The sequence below is a fragment of the Scylla paramamosain genome, unplaced genomic scaffold (genome assembly GCF_035594125.1).
Source record: "Scylla paramamosain isolate STU-SP2022 unplaced genomic scaffold, ASM3559412v1 Contig2, whole genome shotgun sequence".
Classification (NCBI taxonomy): domain Eukaryota; kingdom Metazoa; phylum Arthropoda; class Malacostraca; order Decapoda; family Portunidae; genus Scylla; species Scylla paramamosain.
In genome coordinates this window covers 4391827-4409084 of record NW_026973667.1, presented here as the reverse complement: position 1 = coordinate 4409084, position 17258 = coordinate 4391827, and the positions used below count along the sequence as shown (strand labels likewise).

The 17258-nt window shown below is 39.8% G+C and overlaps 2 protein-coding genes across 3 annotated transcripts in view; one reads left to right on the top strand and one right to left on the bottom strand.

Annotated features, from left to right (window-relative positions):
- Positions 1-7677: 7677 nt before the first annotated feature.
- The window catches only part of LOC135095867 (zinc finger protein 554-like), a 101177-nt gene continuing 91596 nt past the window's right edge, over positions 7678-17258 (top strand). The window contains exons 1-2 of the mRNA XM_063997009.1: positions 7678-7816; positions 8892-9008. Of these exons, the coding sequence (XP_063853079.1) occupies positions 8948-9008 (61 nt within the window). The 5' untranslated portion in view covers positions 7678-7816; positions 8892-8947. The remainder of the gene's footprint in view (positions 7817-8891; positions 9009-17258) is intronic.
- LOC135095868 (putative nuclease HARBI1) lies at positions 7810-14340 on the bottom strand. Of its 2 annotated transcripts, XR_010264535.1 has the most exons (6): positions 12442-13575; positions 11079-11241; positions 10605-10741; positions 10306-10413; positions 9840-9966; positions 7810-8984 (listed from the first exon to the last, which is right to left on the bottom strand). XR_010264535.1 is itself a non-coding variant. In XM_063997010.1 (3 exons), exons 1-3 carry the CDS (start codon positions 12460-12462, stop codon positions 10632-10634), a joined length of 294 nt encoding a protein of 97 aa, XP_063853080.1. In that variant the 5' UTR covers positions 12463-14340; the 3' UTR covers positions 10421-10631. The 2 variants fall into 2 exon arrangements, 1 of the variants encoding a protein (XP_063853080.1); XM_063997010.1 differs by lacking the exons at positions 7810-8984; positions 9840-9966; positions 10306-10413 and having other exon boundaries at positions 10421-10741; positions 12442-14340.

Here is a 17258-nt window from a genome sequence, read left to right as displayed (position 1 = left end):
GACACACCACGTCACTTTCATCATGGGCTGTGTGTGTCTGGGCTGGGTCAGCTGGTGCAGGGTTAGGCCTGGAGTCCCCCAGGGGTAGGGCAGGTCAGTACCTTTCACCATTACGAGTATGTGAGGGAATCCCTGCAGAGTTCAAAGTTCATTTTGATAGAGATAATTATCAGTAAGTTTGCACATATTTTTTGGTTGTTAAGGTGTGGGATTTTACCTCAGTTTCAGCATCCAGCACTGCAGGTCATGCCTCGCCATACTTCGGTGAGGCTGACGTGGAAAGAGGAGGAAAATAGTGCCTAACCGATTCCTAAGCCAAGAGGTCTCCTGCCAATAATGGACGTCCTTTTTTGCCTGCCTCAAACTCGTGTTTGGGGTTATTTTTGACCGATGTTGCTTCTACAGCATGCAAGATCGTCATTCGTTAGTATGAAGGCAAAGAAAATGTCAGCAATACTATTGTGACTCTCATTTATCAAGTATTCTAAAACCTCCGACTCGTCTCCTGGGTGGCGATTCCGCTGGCCTCGACAAAGGTGCGTGCACTTTCAATTTTTTTATTAACTAATTAGATCTTCACTTTTTTATTTTTATACTGTACACAAAGGAATAATTGGCGCATCTCCACATGTATGTTGAGTGAGAAACGCTCACTATTAACTTTTACAAACCAAATTACAAACTAAATTACAAACCAAAATAGGTCCGCCCTTTGCCTCCGATCAAGCCAACCTAGCGATCGCGGATTGTGGCTTCACTCATTGAGAAAGACTCGACTTATTGTTTCGTACTGGGATGTATTTCAAGGAAATGTATGTATCACAATACCAACAAAAAGTGTATACAACCACATTAATGCTTACCGGGGTAGAGTTGGCCGTAATATGTGAGTGTTGTTGTTAAGGGCCGTGACGATCAGTGTGACAATCATAAATTATGTGCCCTCTGGTGAAGTGCCTGTGGTGTCATCACAGGCGTGGCAGCTGTCCTGACTTCTTGGGGAAGGCACAGGTGAGGCGGATGACAGCTGACTGTCTTGAGGGATGGACGCCTGCCGCCGCCAGTAGGGTGGACAGGTCAAAACTATTTATCCCCGGAGCAAAGACTTGTGTGCGGAGAACAGTACGGTGTGAGTGGAGGCGAGGGCGCTGCAGAAGGAAGTGTTCAACAGTGTCAGGCACTGTGTGGCACCGAGGGCAGCGTGGGTCAGATGAAAGATGTAGATGGTGAAGGTGTTCATGTGAGGCTAGTGAGAGGCTACGTCCAACACTGGACTTTTTCTTATCCAAGGCTGTGGAGAGGAGTCAGTTCTGTAGAGGCCCATGGAGGTGGTGCGGAGGTCATGTATTAGTCAGTCATCCCATAGAGATGGAGATCAGGCGTTGGGTATGTGAGAGAGGAGCAGCTGGAGTACCTGAAGCAGTCCACGGCAGCTTGTGTTTTTCCATGGGGCCGCGGTGAATATTGCCAACACTCAATTCCTTAGCAAAGTGGAAAAAAGGCTTTAATGCAGGCTATCATATCTAGTGTTGCTTTACTCTTCACACATCCAATTACCATTATAATAACGTGGAAATAACTATGCAGTAATTCAGAAAATAAACGAAGAGTCCTTCTGGGGGTGCATTTCATTGGTGCGAGTCCTGTAAGTCCTTTATAGGACTCGCACGAAACGGTTGCTACTTAACAAACTGCGATCAGCGTCCATTACTAACCTTCGGTCGCCAAATGGTATCCACGAACGTGCAAGAGGTTGGTGTTGCCATGGTAGCAAGGTTGGTAAGTTAAACCACCACCTGAGGATTTCCAGTCACTCCGGCCCCTAGTTACTCCGGCCCTCCGTAATTCCGGCCCTCAACCCTAGTCACTCCGGCCCTCAACCCTAGTCACTCCGGCTACCACCCTGGTCATTCCGGCCGCTCATATGATTACTACTAATATATCTTTATGTTTAATTCCACACGTGAACATATTTTCAGTAGCAATACAAAATCAATTATGAATAGGCTTACCTTAAACCCATTATTGGCGTGGACTGAATGAGCCCCGGGCTTGGTGGGGTTTACAAATAACGTTTCAACATCATGTAGCCATATATGTTTACGTTAGCAGAAAACGCCAACATTTTCCCGCCAAATTCAATGACTAGCATTGATTTTTGGTTGCTCACAAGACACCTACGTGTGGGAATTAAAAAAAATACTATTCAGTTAAAAAATCTATTATTCAATTTATTCAGTGTATTAAAAATAACATTACAAAATATGTTAAAGTATGTGTAAAACATTGACACTATATAAAATTAAGTCATACAGCTACATAGCGCATACATCTGTGCAAAGACACGTCCAATTAAGTACAGTTATGTCGTTGGTCCACTTAGCCTAGAACGTGCTTTTAGTAAGTGGTCTGTCGTTATTTCATGGCTCTCATACTTGTTCCACAATGTAAAAATTCGGCCTTGTAGGGATTTATATCTTTTTCTCTGGTAACGAGCAAGTTTGCCATCCCTGACCAGGCGCACTTGAACGTCTACATAACTTGATTCCTTGTACAAAAGGGGAACCAACGCATAAAAAGGAATGTGTGAATTACCTGCACTGCCATTTAGTCTTCTGTGATAACCCTCCAAGTCATTGTTTGTTCTAATACTCTGCCCAAACACCGTCCACTCATTTGGTGACCACAGTCCAGTGATCCATGTTTCTTTAACATAGGACATTAATTCTAGAATTGGTCCCGCAGGTGCACATGATTGTAGGTGATTGAATGTTGGTTCAATATGTTCTCCTGGGAGGAAAGGAAGGGCCATGATTTGTCTTATAAAATCCTGTGTGGGACGATGATTTATATAGGGAACTGCTAGTCCTAATGACTGAACCTTCCTCCAGATGGCTTGGTTCCAGTGAAATGCACATCCTTGTAATTTTGCCATTGGTAATAGGGTTCTGACAGCTGACCATAACGCCATTTCGAAATCCATTACAAGCTTCTCCACGTTACACTCCCCAGTTACTTCTAAGATTGCTTTTAATACCTTTCGGTAATCTTTTTTTTTTCTTTTCCCTGAGGATTACCGCCGCACCATGCGGCGGTAATCCTCCTGAGTTATACCAGTGTCACACGTTCGGTGCTGCCACTGGTCACACCCATCGCACTGCAGCGCTTGCTGGCGTGGACGGACTTCAGTAGAACAGCAAATGCATGGAAAGGAAGCCATGGTCAGAATATGGTCCTATGCAGGGTCTTGTTCCGAAGTAACTTTGCTTCATATTAATTCCAGACCAGTAATTTTGCATATCGAGACCCATTAGTTAATGTAAGAGATTCGCGACAGGTTCATATATCTTCATCAGAAACATTTCGTGTATCGAGCTGTGATGAGTGAGTATTTAACTTAATAGCTTCGAAATAATTAAGCCATACGTGATATATATTAAACTTAGGACTATCGGAACACCTGAGTTGCGCTCTGCCAACCTGACTGTGGTCCACACTGGGACTGGATTCATCGTTCATCAGATCGAAGTGATCGGGCAAACGATACTCAAAACATTCGGTATTTCGGTTCCATCAAATGTCGTGGAATCATGGATTGTAAACAAGGCGATGAGTCACGCACACATAGGGGAGGCCGGTATGATTTGGGTCAAAGGTAAGGGAGGCCGGAGTGACCAGGGCCGGAAGAACTAGGGGCCGGAGTGACCTGGGCCGGAAGAACTAGGGGGCCGGAGTAACTTGTTTCGCACCTGAGGTGGTGTAAGTTAACATCTCACCCGAAAACTCTTATATAAATATTTATGTGCACAAAATAACCTTTTTTTTTCATTGTTTACAAGGTTTACCACCAAGAAAGCATGGTTTTGTGATGCATAAAGTGAAATATTGCATAGAGCACCAAAAATAAAGCAGGAAAAGGCTGATTTGCCCCACGTGCGCGCTCCTCATTCCGCCTCGCAGCAACAAGTGTGTACTGTGATTAAGTATTGTTTTCGTCGTTTCACCTGCATGTATTGGATATTTTCTTTGCATACTTCCACGTTCGTGCCTTGAAGTGAGAAAGGCGCTTTTGGGATCGCCTTGACCCCTTGGCATTGAGTAATAATGAGCTCATGCTCATATATCACTTCCCTCGGCAGACCTAATCCTCTTGTTTGAGGAGATGCAGCCTCAGCTGGAGAGAAGGACAAGGCGTAGCCGGGCATTACCAACTCACACCCAGATTTTGCTGTCCCTGAGATTGTTTGCCAGTGGGTCCTTCCAAAATGTCATTGGAGACACTGCAGGTAAGATATGCTGGTGTTGCATGCTTCAGCACAGGGGCTGGCTGTTTTGGTAATTGTCAGGGAGCCTTTTTCCTGACCTTATTACTGGTCTGTTCTCTTACATTCTTCGCATATACCTTTAGATACACTTAAAACATAACTTTAAGGTGAGGAAGAAGTGCCCCTGCCCTTCAGGAGTCCAGGGGATGGGCTAAGGCCCCCCAGAGGTTAGATTAGTCACAGCACACTTATATTGGGAACATTACCTAATCTAATGTAACCACAGGGGCTAGACCCACCTTTACAGACACTAATATCACTTAGCATAACCTCTGGAACACCCCTGAAGGACGGGGACACTTCTCCCCCATCTAATACTATGTGTTTCAGGTTTATCAAGAGGTTTGTGAAAGAATGGAAGAGGATAGATGTGTAACAAGGACAAGAGAGGACTCTAAACAATTACTGCTACTATTTTTTTAGACAAACTGCACAATATTCCATAAATAACTTTAGTAGGTGAATAAACTGATGTTGTTCATTGGGGTGCATAATATTCAAGTGTGGCTGACTTTCAAGGATAAAAGGCATTAAAGTCAACTTCCTGCATGCCACTGTTTATAACGCTGTAATCCAGTGTTAGGAACTTGTCAAGCTTAGTTCCTGGTGTCAAAATATGTGAGTGCATAATTAATAAGGAGGGATGAGGGATGATGCTAACCTTACAAAACCAAACCTTACCAAACCTGCCATCAAGCACCCCTGGGGCTGCCCCTTCCTCACCCACCCCATTATTATTCATGTGTACAAATATTTCTAGACTTGTTAGGTTTATTTCTGACATGTTTCTAACACTGTCCTAAGGATAACTTAATTTACTATACTGCTGGCAAAAAAAAATTGACAGCAGAAGTAATATGTGTATGGATATGATGGCAGTGATTGAAGTAATATGTGTATGGATATGATGGCAGTGATTGAAGTAATATGTGTATGGATATGATGGCAGTGATTGAAAGAACACTGCATTACATGCAGAAGGATCATTAAATTTGTGACTGATTTTTTTTTTTTTTTTTTTTGGCCTGCAACAAAGATGTATCTTATTTAAAATAAATAAATAAAATGAAAACTAATGGCTTATAATCTGCCTTCAGACCTACGCAAGCGTCAGCAGAGTCTTTGAGTGTGTGTGCACCGAGTTGAGTGATAAGTCAGTGCAGGAAATCAAGATGCCTCCAACACACCTTGATCAAAGGAGAACTGCACAACAGTTCTTCAGGATCAAAAATTTCCCAAGGGTTACTGGGGCCATTGATGGTAAGATTAACAATAACGTATTTTTGTTTTAAATTTAGTGTTACTGTTATAATCTATCACTTCATCAGTGTTTCCTTTGAGTGAAAGGTATCTCACAGCCTCAAGGTCCTGTTAGGCATTAATAAAGTTTTCAATAATTTATGTATACTGTGTGCATATCCAGTGCAGGGGTGGTGTATGTATATATATATATATATATATATATATATATATATGATGGATATATGTAGCTACTGTGTAACATGATCATGTAATACTTTCTTTTGTGTGCACAGGCACCCACATTGCCATCAAGGCCCCAGGTGTGGACGAGGCCCTTTACTTTAACCAGAAAAGGTATCACTCCCTCTCAACATCCAACTTGTTTGTGATGCGAATGGAGTGATCCTCAGCTACTGCTCCAGACTCCCAGGTATACAGTATCATTGCATTACATGTTTACCCAACCATGTATTTTATTGATTTTCATGTGACTGCACATGGTTACTGGTATTGCATAAGAAAACAGTGTGATAAGCCTTGACATTAGTTATAAATGGACATTTGACATACTCCTTGACAAGTAATGAATCCTCTTGTAGTATGAAATCTCACTTTTCACAGGTGCCTGCACTCTTACGGAGGTAGCTTGCAGTACAGACCCATCAAGTGTGTGAAAATAATTAATGCTTGCCTGCTCCTACACAACCGCTGCATGAAGTTCCTGATGACGTATGTACTTGTCGCTATTTTTCTGGTAGTTGACGGGATATATCAATATCATGGACATTAGATTTGATTTAACCGAGTACAGTCATGAGTGTTCTTACACTTGTTGTTAGGGTAATGAAATTTGTCAGAAGTGTACCGTCATTTAACGAAAATAACATTTGTTTTTTTCCTACAAAGGTGTCTTGAAAGTCATTATGGTTTGGGCCAGTTTTGGATCACGAAAATGCTAAATGTCAAACTACACGTCTGTTCCTCTCGTACAACATAAACTTTAAACAAATGGAAGGGTTAGGTTCCAACCCCTAGACCTCTCAAACCCTCACAAAAGTCTGCTTACAGCTACCACCTCTTGAGGATGAAGCAGTGCCCCATGCTGGTGCCGACCCTGCTGTGCTGCAGAGGGGTCTACGTGCTCCAGGCAGAATTGTGCAGCAAGAAATCATACAAAACTTCTTCCAGCAATGAAGTAAGGAAGTCAGGTATCATTTACCTATGTCAGTAATCATGTAATGAGTGAAGTAATGGTTTTCCATGTATCACTGCATACTACATGAAAGAGATGAGTGCAGCATTTTATTTCATCAAATACTTAAGTGGCTTGCTAGTATTAGGTATGAATAACACAAATTAACACAAAATGAATTAACACAAATAATACAAAAAATGCTGTAGATTTATTTAAAAAAAATTAAATGATTGGTAATGGCAAAGTTTTTGCAAAAAAAAAAAAAATAACATATGAGCATAGTTCAGTTCCTGTAAAAAGTAAAAAAATAAATAAATAAATAAACATATTTATAGAAATGCCCACCAGCAGGTCACCACAAAGCACTCTAATGTAATTTTTGTACTTTAAGTAACACAAAGGCATTGTAGGTATCACAGTGAAGAAATGCTTTGGTATTATATTGCACTAATATTAACATGCTACTCTAGGTAAATGATAGAATTAATTAATGAAGTGCTCAGCAAGTGTTACCAGCTGCTGCAAACAAAAAAAAAAAAAAAAAAAAGGTAGAGAATAAGCTGGTATTCTTTGAGTGATGTTTTTTGTTGACTAATTTTTCTTTTAATTATCAGTCAACCTAGTCATGTCTATGTCTATCACATGGTTTTGTTGAGTTGGCGTGCAAGTGTGCAGATCTCTACGTTCAGGAGGATGAGTATTGGACATGATGCAGCTAGCCCCATGGAAGATGATGCTGTGACATAATCATTGTTACATTACAGTACTGCACTTAGTTAAAAATGGCAGTAATTTACAAAGTGTAATTTGACCTTAAGCAGTGTGGCACCATCACTTTCAGGGTATGGAGTAGAAATGCCATTTCTACTCCCACTGCACTGCACTTCGCTACCCACTCTCTGCCCTGCTGAGCATCACATCTCTCAACCTGCCCAGACTCAGCTGTCTTCCCTTCACGGCAATTGCCTATCCTGAGGTCCAGAGGAAATTTAAGGACCTCCGACCCAGGTCAAGAGCAAGGCTGCTGCAGAACAGTGTCACACTGCAGGCACTGGTGAGTTAATTGGTTATTCTTATCACATCTTCATTGGCATAGTTGCAGACCTAGCATGGTGCAGTTGAGACAGAAGAGGGATAGAGGGCTATATGGATGGGTGATATTACCAAAAATGGAGTGATGTCCTGCTACAAGTAAGTGAAATCATGGCTTATGGTTCCAGCACACACACACAGTAGGGTATTCTTTTACTCCTTCACCAGTCTCAACATGGCCTTTCCTACCCTTCTCATCAGATACAGTTTGTCATTCCAGAATAATTTGAACCCCACATATACCAACTGCAAATTAATTGTAATGATGACAGCAATTGTTAAACGGCTACATGTACATATTTTTAGAGAAGCAAGGTTATTTTAGCTATTTCAGGTTTGTCTTTGGTTTTGTTAGATTACTTTGGTTATGTTACATCAGATTTGATTAACATACTAATTCAGTGTATGCCAAAAATGACAAAAAGCAAATAGTTTCATGTGGAAAAGATGAACATAGAGTAAAAATTTACCCACACTACCATATTTGCTTAATATTTTGTCTTGACCTAATTGCTTATGGAATTTAATTGACTAATGTTTTGGGCATTGCTGGACACTGTTTTGAGTAATGTGAACAACTTCCTCTGTATGACTTTGTTGCATATTGGGACAAAAAAAAAAGTTTTTCTGCACAACCTTTGGGACCCAAACTGCTGTAATGAATTTCATTTCTTGAATATTGGTTTTACTTTGTTGAGGTTAGGTTATGGTTAGGTTAGTTAGGTTAGATGACTGTTAGCAGTGCTTAAAACCCTGGCAATTATTTAAAAAGTTTGCTCGTGTACTTGTTGTATTTCATTGTTGGTGCTGTTACACAATTTACCCATATAGTCAATAAACATACAAGAACCAACTAAGCAATGGATTATAAATAGGAGTATGTACAGTACCTCTGGCAGTCAGGTCTGAGACAGTGACCACTGCAGTGCTAAATAACATCAATATGCTCTAATACATTCATGATTTACACCAATTTCATTTGGCTTTACATGTGAACTTCAAAGTGGCTGATAATTGCAACATTCATATCCATGCAGGTGGGTGACCTCCAGATGAGACAACATACACTGCTGTGGAGGTGGTCGTGCTGTGGATGTGGTCTCACACAGCATTTACAGGACTGCCATACCCTGAAAGTGATGGCACCACACTGCGTAAGTAAACTACCAAAGGTCAAATTACATTTTGTAAATTACTGCCATTTTTAACTAAGTGCAGTACTGTAATGTAACAATGATTATGTCACAGCATCATCTTCCATGGGGCTAGCTGCATCATGTCCAATACTCATCCTCCTGAACGTAGAGATCTGCACACTTGCACGCCAACTCAACAAAACCATGTGATAGACATAGACATGACTAGGTTGACTGATAATTAAAAGAAAAATTAGTCAACAAAAAACATCACTCAAAGAATACCAGCTTATTCTCTACCTTTTTTTTTTTTTTTTTTTTGTTTGCAGCAGCTGGTAACACTTGCTGAGCACTTCATTAATTAATTCTATCATTTACCTAGAGTAGCATGTTAATATTAGTGCAATATAATACCAAAGCATTTCTTCACTGTGATACCTACAATGCCTTTGTGTTACTTAAAGTACAAAAATTACATTAGAGTGCTTTGTGGTGACCTGCTGGTGGGCATTTCTATAAATATGTTTATTTATTTATTTTTTTTTTTACTTTTTACAGGAACTGAACTATGCTCATATGTTATTTTTTTTTTCTTTTGCAAAAACTTTGCCATTACCAATCATTTAATTTTTTTTAAATAAATCTACAGCATTTTTTGTATTATTTGTGTTAATTCATTTTGTGTTAATTTGTGTTATTCATACCTAATACTAGCAAGCCACTTAAGTATTTAATGAAATAAAATGCTGCACTCATCTCTTTCATGTAGTATGCAGTGATACATGGGAAACCATTACTTCACTCATTACATGATTACTGACATAGGTAAATGATACCTGACTTCCTTACTTCATTGCTGGAAGAAGTTTTGTATGATTTCTTGCTGCACAATTCTGCCTGGAGCACGTAGACCCCTCTGCAGCACAGCAGGGTCGGCACCAGCATGGGGCACTGCTTCATCCTCAAGAGGTGGTAGCTGTAAGCAGACTTTTGTGAGGGTTTGAGAGGTCTAGGGGTTGGAACCTAACCCTTCCATTTGTTTAAAGTTTATGTTGTACGAGAGGAACAGACGTGTAGTTTGACATTTAGCATTTTCGTGATCCAAAACTGGCCCAAACCATAATGACTTTCAAGACACCTTTGTAGGAAAAAAACAAATGTTATTTTCGTTAAATGACGGTACACTTCTGACAAATTTCATTACCCTAACAACAAGTGTAAGAACACTCATGACTGTACTCGGTTAAATCAAATCTAATGTCCATGATATTGATATATCCCGTCAACTACCAGAAAAATAGCGACAAGTACATACGTCATCAGGAACTTCATGCAGCGGTTGTGTAGGAGCAGGCAAGCATTAATTATTTTCACACACTTGATGGGTCTGTACTGCAAGCTACCTCCGTAAGAGTGCAGGCACCTGTGAAAAGTGAGATTTCATACTACAAGAGGATTCATTACTTGTCAAGGAGTATGTCAAATGTCCATTTATAACTAATGTCAAGGCTTATCACACTGTTTTCTTATGCAATACCAGTAACCATGTGCAGTCACATGAAAATCAATAAAATACATGGTTGGGTAAACATGTAATGCAATGATACTGTATACCTGGGAGTCTGGAGCAGTAGCTGAGGATCACTCCATTCGCATCACAAACAAGTTGGATGTTGAGAGGGAGTGATACCTTTTCTGGTTAAAGTAAAGGGCCTCGTCCACACCTGGGGCCTTGATGGCAATGTGGGTGCCTGTGCACACAAAAGAAAGTATTACATGATCATGTTACACAGTAGCTACATATATCCATCATATATATATATATATATATATATATATATATATATATATATATATATATATATATATATATATATATATATATATATATATATATATATATATATACATACACCACCCCTGCACTGGATATGCACACAGTATACATAAATTATTGAAAACTTTATTAATGCCTAACAGGACCTTGAGGCTGTGAGATACCTTTCACTCAAAGGAAACACTGATGAAGTGATAGATTATAACAGTAACACTAAATTTAAAACAAAAATACGTTATTGTTAATCTTACCATCAATGGCCCCAGTAACCCTTGGGAAATTTTTGATCCTGAAGAACTGTTGTGCAGTTCTCCTTTGATCAAGGTGTGTTGGAGGCATCTTGATTTCCTGCACTGACTTATCACTCAACTCGGTGCACACACACTCAAAGACTCTGCTGACGCTTGCGTAGGTCTGAAGGCAGATTATAAGCCATTAGTTTTCATTTTATTTATTTATTTTAAATAAGATACATCTTTGTTGCAGGCCAAAAAAAAAAAAAAAAAAAATAAAAAAAATAAATAAATAAAAAATCAGTCACAAATTTAATGATCCTTCTGCATGTAATGCAGTGTTCTTTCAATCACTGCCATCATATCCATACACATATTACTTCAATCACTGCCATCATATCCATACACATATTACTTCAATCACTGCCATCATATCCATACACATATTACTTCAATCACTGCCATCATATCCATACACATATTACTTCTGCTGTCAATTTTTTTTTGCCAGCAGTATAGTAAATTAAGTTATCCTTAGGACAGTGTTAGAAACATGTCAGAAATAAACCTAACAAGTCTAGAAATATTTGTACACATGAATAATAATGGGGTGGGTGAGGAAGGGGCAGCCCCAGGGGTGCTTGATGGCAGGTTTGGTAAGGTTTGGTTTTGTAAGGTTAGCATCATCCCTCATCCCTCCTTATTAATTATGCACTCACATATTTTGACACCAGGAACTAAGCTTGACAAGTTCCTAACACTGGATTACAGCGTTATAAACAGTGGCATGCAGGAAGTTGACTTTAATGCCTTTTATCCTTGAAAGTCAGCCACACTTGAATATTATGCACCCCAATGAACATCAGTTTATTCACCTACTAAAGTTATTTATGGAATATTGTGCAGTTTGTCAAAAAAAAAATTAGTAGTAATTGTTTAGAGTCCTCTCTTGTCCTTGTTACACATCTATCCTCTTCCATTCTTTCACAAACCTCTTGATAAACCTGAAACACATAGTATTAGATGGGGGAGAAGTGTCCCCGTCCTTCAGGGGTGTTCCAGAGGTTATGCTAACTGATATTAGTGTCTGTAAAGGTGGGTCTAGCCCCTGTGGTTACATTAGATTAGGTAATGTTTCAAATATAAGTGTGCGGTGACTAACCTAACCTCTGGCAGCCTCTGGGGGGCCTTAGCCCATCCCCTGGACTCCTGAAGGGCAGGGGCACTTCTTCCTCATCTTAAAGTTGTTTTATGTGTATCTAAAGGTATATGCGAAGAATGTAAGAGAACAGACCAGTAATAAGGTCAGGAAAAAGGCTCCCTGACAATTACCAAAACAGCCAGCCCCTGTGCTGAAGCATGCAACACCAGCATATCTTACCTGCAGTGTCTCCAATGACATTTTGGAAGGACCCACTGGCAAACAATCTCAGGGACAGCAAAACCTGGGTGTAAATTGGTAATTACCAAATCACAAGAGGATTAGGTCTGCCGAGGGAAGTGATATTTGAGCATGAGCTCATTATCACTCAATGCCAAGGGGTCAAGGCAATCCCAAAAGAGCTCATTATCACTCAATGCCAAGGGGTCAAGGTGATCCTGAAAGCGTGGCTTTCAGGATCACTGGAAAACATGATTCTGACGACTCCTTCCCCATAGGTCTTGTTCAGTTCGCGTTGGATCGTCTCCGCCAGTTGTTTTTCGTTCAGTATTTTTCGCGTCGTGCGCCGGGTGAGGAGGACGGCTAGGGGGGGTGACTGGCGGGTGCTGGGGCTCGGCTGACTGGCTGGGGTGTTAGTTGGGGTGGGTTCTGGGAGGTTTGCTAAGCCTGGGGTGTGTTCTGGGGCATTTGAGAAGCCTAGAGTATTTTCCAGTGTGTTTTCTGGGGTATTTTCTGCTCTTGCATTAGAGAGGTGGACAGAATAGGGGTGAGAGAAAGAAGAAAGTCTTGTGGGGCGAGGCCGTGGAAGGAGGGGAGGCATGCAGTTAGCAAGATCAGAAGAGCAGTTAGCATGAAAATGAAGAAAGAAGGAAAGAGATTTTGCAGCAGCACATGTACCACCAAAAACCAATGCATGGAATCAGGAGGACTACAAAATAATGTTAAGAGATCCTAGTAACTGTCTAAAGAAAATATTGAGAGTAATAATATAACACTTATGGGAGACTTTAACTGCAAAGAAGTGTGCTGGAAAGAATGGACTGCAGAAGAGGAAGAAGAATGATGGGGAAATGCACAGCTAAACTTAGTAATGTCTAACACTATGACCCAGTGGATTGGGGAAAACACCAGATTTAATGGGGATGAGGAGGCACCAAGGTGCGATCTACTGTTTACCAATGAACTTGACATCATTGAGCGGATAAATTTTCATTGCTCTTTGGGCAAAAGTGATCATCTGTTAATTGAATTTAAATTAGGCAAGACTTTAATAGAAACCAGGAGGGGAACTTACAAGAGTGGAAGATATTACAACAGGAAGGCAGATGTCATTGAGCTGAGGAAATTCTTTGTGGACACAGAGTGGAAACAACTGTTCATGGTGAGAATTAAGCAGGAAAAGCAGGACAAGTGAGGTACATTTATGAAAATCTATAATGAAGGGGTCAATAGATAAACACCAAAGATCACAATTAATGAGATGGAAAAGAAAGAAAAGATGCAGACTAGCAAGTGGAGAAAAAGTAGCAGCTTGGAATAGATAGAGAAAAAGGAGGACAAAAGAAATGGGAAGAATTTAAAATAGCAAGAAATGATTATGTCCAAATCTTGAGAGAAGAGGGAAGGAATTAAAAGAAAGATGTAGTAGACAAGTGCAAGAATGACCCAAACTCTTTTACAGATGTGTAAACTGAAAAATGAAAAAGAAACAAAGTATAGATTAAAGGTAGATGACTTTGTTTATGAAGATGCTCTGTCACAGGCTGAATTAATGAACACACGCTTCCAGCCAGTATTAACCTGAGAAAACTTTGTATGAGAAAGAGCACCACACACGGACAAAGTGTTGAGAGAACATCAAGTGGACATTCAAGAAGTTTAGAAAATAATGAAGGATTAGGATGTAAGTGAGATTCAAGGGCTGGATGTGTCAAACTGGATAATGAAGGAATGTAGCAATCAGCTGGCAGAGGTGACACATAATATAATAGTGTTTTCATTTAAAGAGGGGGAAGTCCCTCTAGACTGGAAAAGAGCCAATAGAATACCAATTTTCAAAGGAGGTAATAAAGAAGAACCACTGATTTACAGACCGGTGTCCCTAACAGGTGTTATTGCAAAAATATGTGAAAGGATTGTTAAAGACAGATGGATGAAATATCTAGAAGAATCATACACACTGACTGGTTCAGAAGAGGAAGATTGTGTCACAAATTTATTGAGTTCTTACCATAAAGCAATTGATATAATCCAAGAGAGGGACGGCTGGTCAGACTGTGTTTACTTGGATCTATAAAAAGGCATTTGATAAAGTACCACACCATGATTACAGAAAATTCAAAATGTTGTGTGTTTGTCGGGCAAAACACTGGACTGGATAACAGACTTCTTAAGGGGCAGAAAAATGAGAACAGTAATTGAGGGTGAAAAATCAGAATGGTGCAAAGTTATGAGCAGAGTTCCACAGGGAACACTTCTGGCTCCTGTAATGTTTGTAGTATATATTAATGACATGGTGGATGAAGTTGTCAGCCATACAAGTTTATTTGCAGATGACACAAAGCTGTTGAAAAAGAGTGGAAAATAACATGGATTGTGAAATGTTACAGAAGGATCTGAATAAAATACATGAGTGGAGTAGGAGACTGGAAATGGAACTTAATGCAAAGAAATGCAGTGAGGGAGCACGGGAAGAGCAAAAGAAGACAGACAAGATTCTACACCATGGGAGATGTAGAAATTAAGAAAACCAAAAAAGAAGAAGATTTGGGAATTGCAATAAGTGATAATTTATAACCAGAAAATATATAAACAATATTGTCAGGGGAACCTGTGAGTGACTGAGAAAGAGAGAAAGATGAAAAGGACATTTACTGACATGGATGAAAAGATGATGAAAAAGCTGATAAAATCTATGATTCAACCCAGACCGGAATATTCTGCAGCTGTTTGGTCACCTCATGATAAAAAAGAAGACCTGTTTGTATGGGACTCAAGACACACAAAAGGACATGGTATGAAATTAGAGATGACATCGTGGAGAAGAGACATCAAGAAATACAGTTACTGAACAGAAGCACAGAAATATGTAATAATTTAAATGAAACAGTGATTCAAGCAAAGAACATTCACGAATTTAAAGCCAAACTGTGCACTTATAGATGTGGAGACAGGACAGCACCAGCATGCCTCTTTTCCTGTAAAACATAACTAGGTAAATACAAGGTAAATACACACACACACACACACACACACACACACACACACACACACACACACACACACACACACTTTTATGACTAAATGTACTTGTCTTTCTCAATTTTACTGTAACCACAATATAACATCCACAGCTACTGAATTAGTGCTTTATGGAAGGGCCTTATGAAAACAGAGAGAGAGAGAGAGAGAGAGAGAGAGAGAGAGAGAGAGAGAGAGAGAGAGACCATGAAATGACAAAACCAACAATACTAATACTAACTCTGCCTCACCTTGCCTCCTTATTCTGCTTCTCTTCCACACACACACACACACACACACACACACACACACATCTACAAAACTTCATATATGTAGAGATGTTGTATTATAAAACTGAGTGGAAGTTCAAGAATGATGACACCAATACTAACTAAACCAAATCACTGAAGTATCAAATTACAGAGAAAAAGAGAGAAGGAATTAAAGAAGAAAAAAGTAAATAGAATAACAGGGAGAGAAGGAATTAAAGAAGAAAAAAAGTAAACAGAATAACAGAGAGGAAAGGTAAGGAAAGGAGAAAGAGAGAGGAGCAAAGACAGGGGGAGAAGAAAAAAGATAAAAAAGACTAATAAACAGGAGAGGAAAGGAGAAAGAATAAAGAGAGGGGAGGAGGAGGAGGAGGAGAGAGTGGGAGAGAACTGAGCAGAAAAGAAAATAAACAAAAATAGAGAAGAATAAACATAAGAATAAAGGATAGGAAAGGAGAAAGAAAGAAAAGAAGAATGAGAGGGGAGAAGGAGAGACAGTGAGAGAAAGAAGTGAATAAAACAAAAGAAAATAAACAAAAATAGGGAAGGCTAAACAGAGAGAGAGAGAGAGAGAGAGAGAATAAAGTGGGAATAAGAGAAAAAGAATTAACATTTTTACAGCTGCTAACTTTGTCGCCTATAAAGATTCCACCAAAAACTGTGGAATTGAAAAAAAAACAATAACAATGTTCCTAACTCTTTCTCTCTCTTTCTCTCTCTCTCTCTCTCTCTCTCTCTCTCTCTCTCTCTCTCTCTCTCTCTCTCTTTTGTCAAAAACGAAATATGCTACCTAACATAGGGTAAAAATTTTTGTCAATTCAAGACCGACGTCCATGAAATGAAAATGTTAAAAAATGCCACCGCCTTCCAAGTGTGAGTCTCGAAGACTTGTCACATGGAGAGATTGAGAAGGTTGAATGTACAGCCGCTGGGACAACAGAGGGAGAGAAGAGACCTGACTGCGGTGTGTACACTGACGAATGGATTAGAAAAAGTGGACCAGCAGGATTTGATAACATGAGACGTAAGAGATTCAAGAGGACATGGATAGAAATTGAAAAAGGCCACCTGTACAAGGGATATTGAAAAAGGCCACCCGACAAGGGATGTTAAAAAGAGCACCTTTCCTCAAAGTATTGTAGAGACATGGAATACTTTGGAAGAAGATGTTGTTCACGCAAGATACACTCAGGGTTTCAAGGACAAGCTGGACGATAGTAAATGGGGCAGCACCAGCACAGCTTCCCTACTTATATACCACACACACTTATATATACACACACACACACACACACACACACACACACACACACAGAGGAAAAAATACTACTTCTACTACTATTACTACTAAACTGCCTTACATATAGCTACAGAACCAAGAACAGTAGTAATAGTCTGAATTTTGACATAGGAAAACATGGCAACTTTCAACACCCTTCCACTGCAACAAGATACAATTAGCAGCACTAGAGATAATGTGGGAAACTTTTATAGGTATCTGCGAGCAAGAAGGGGGATTAAAAAGAA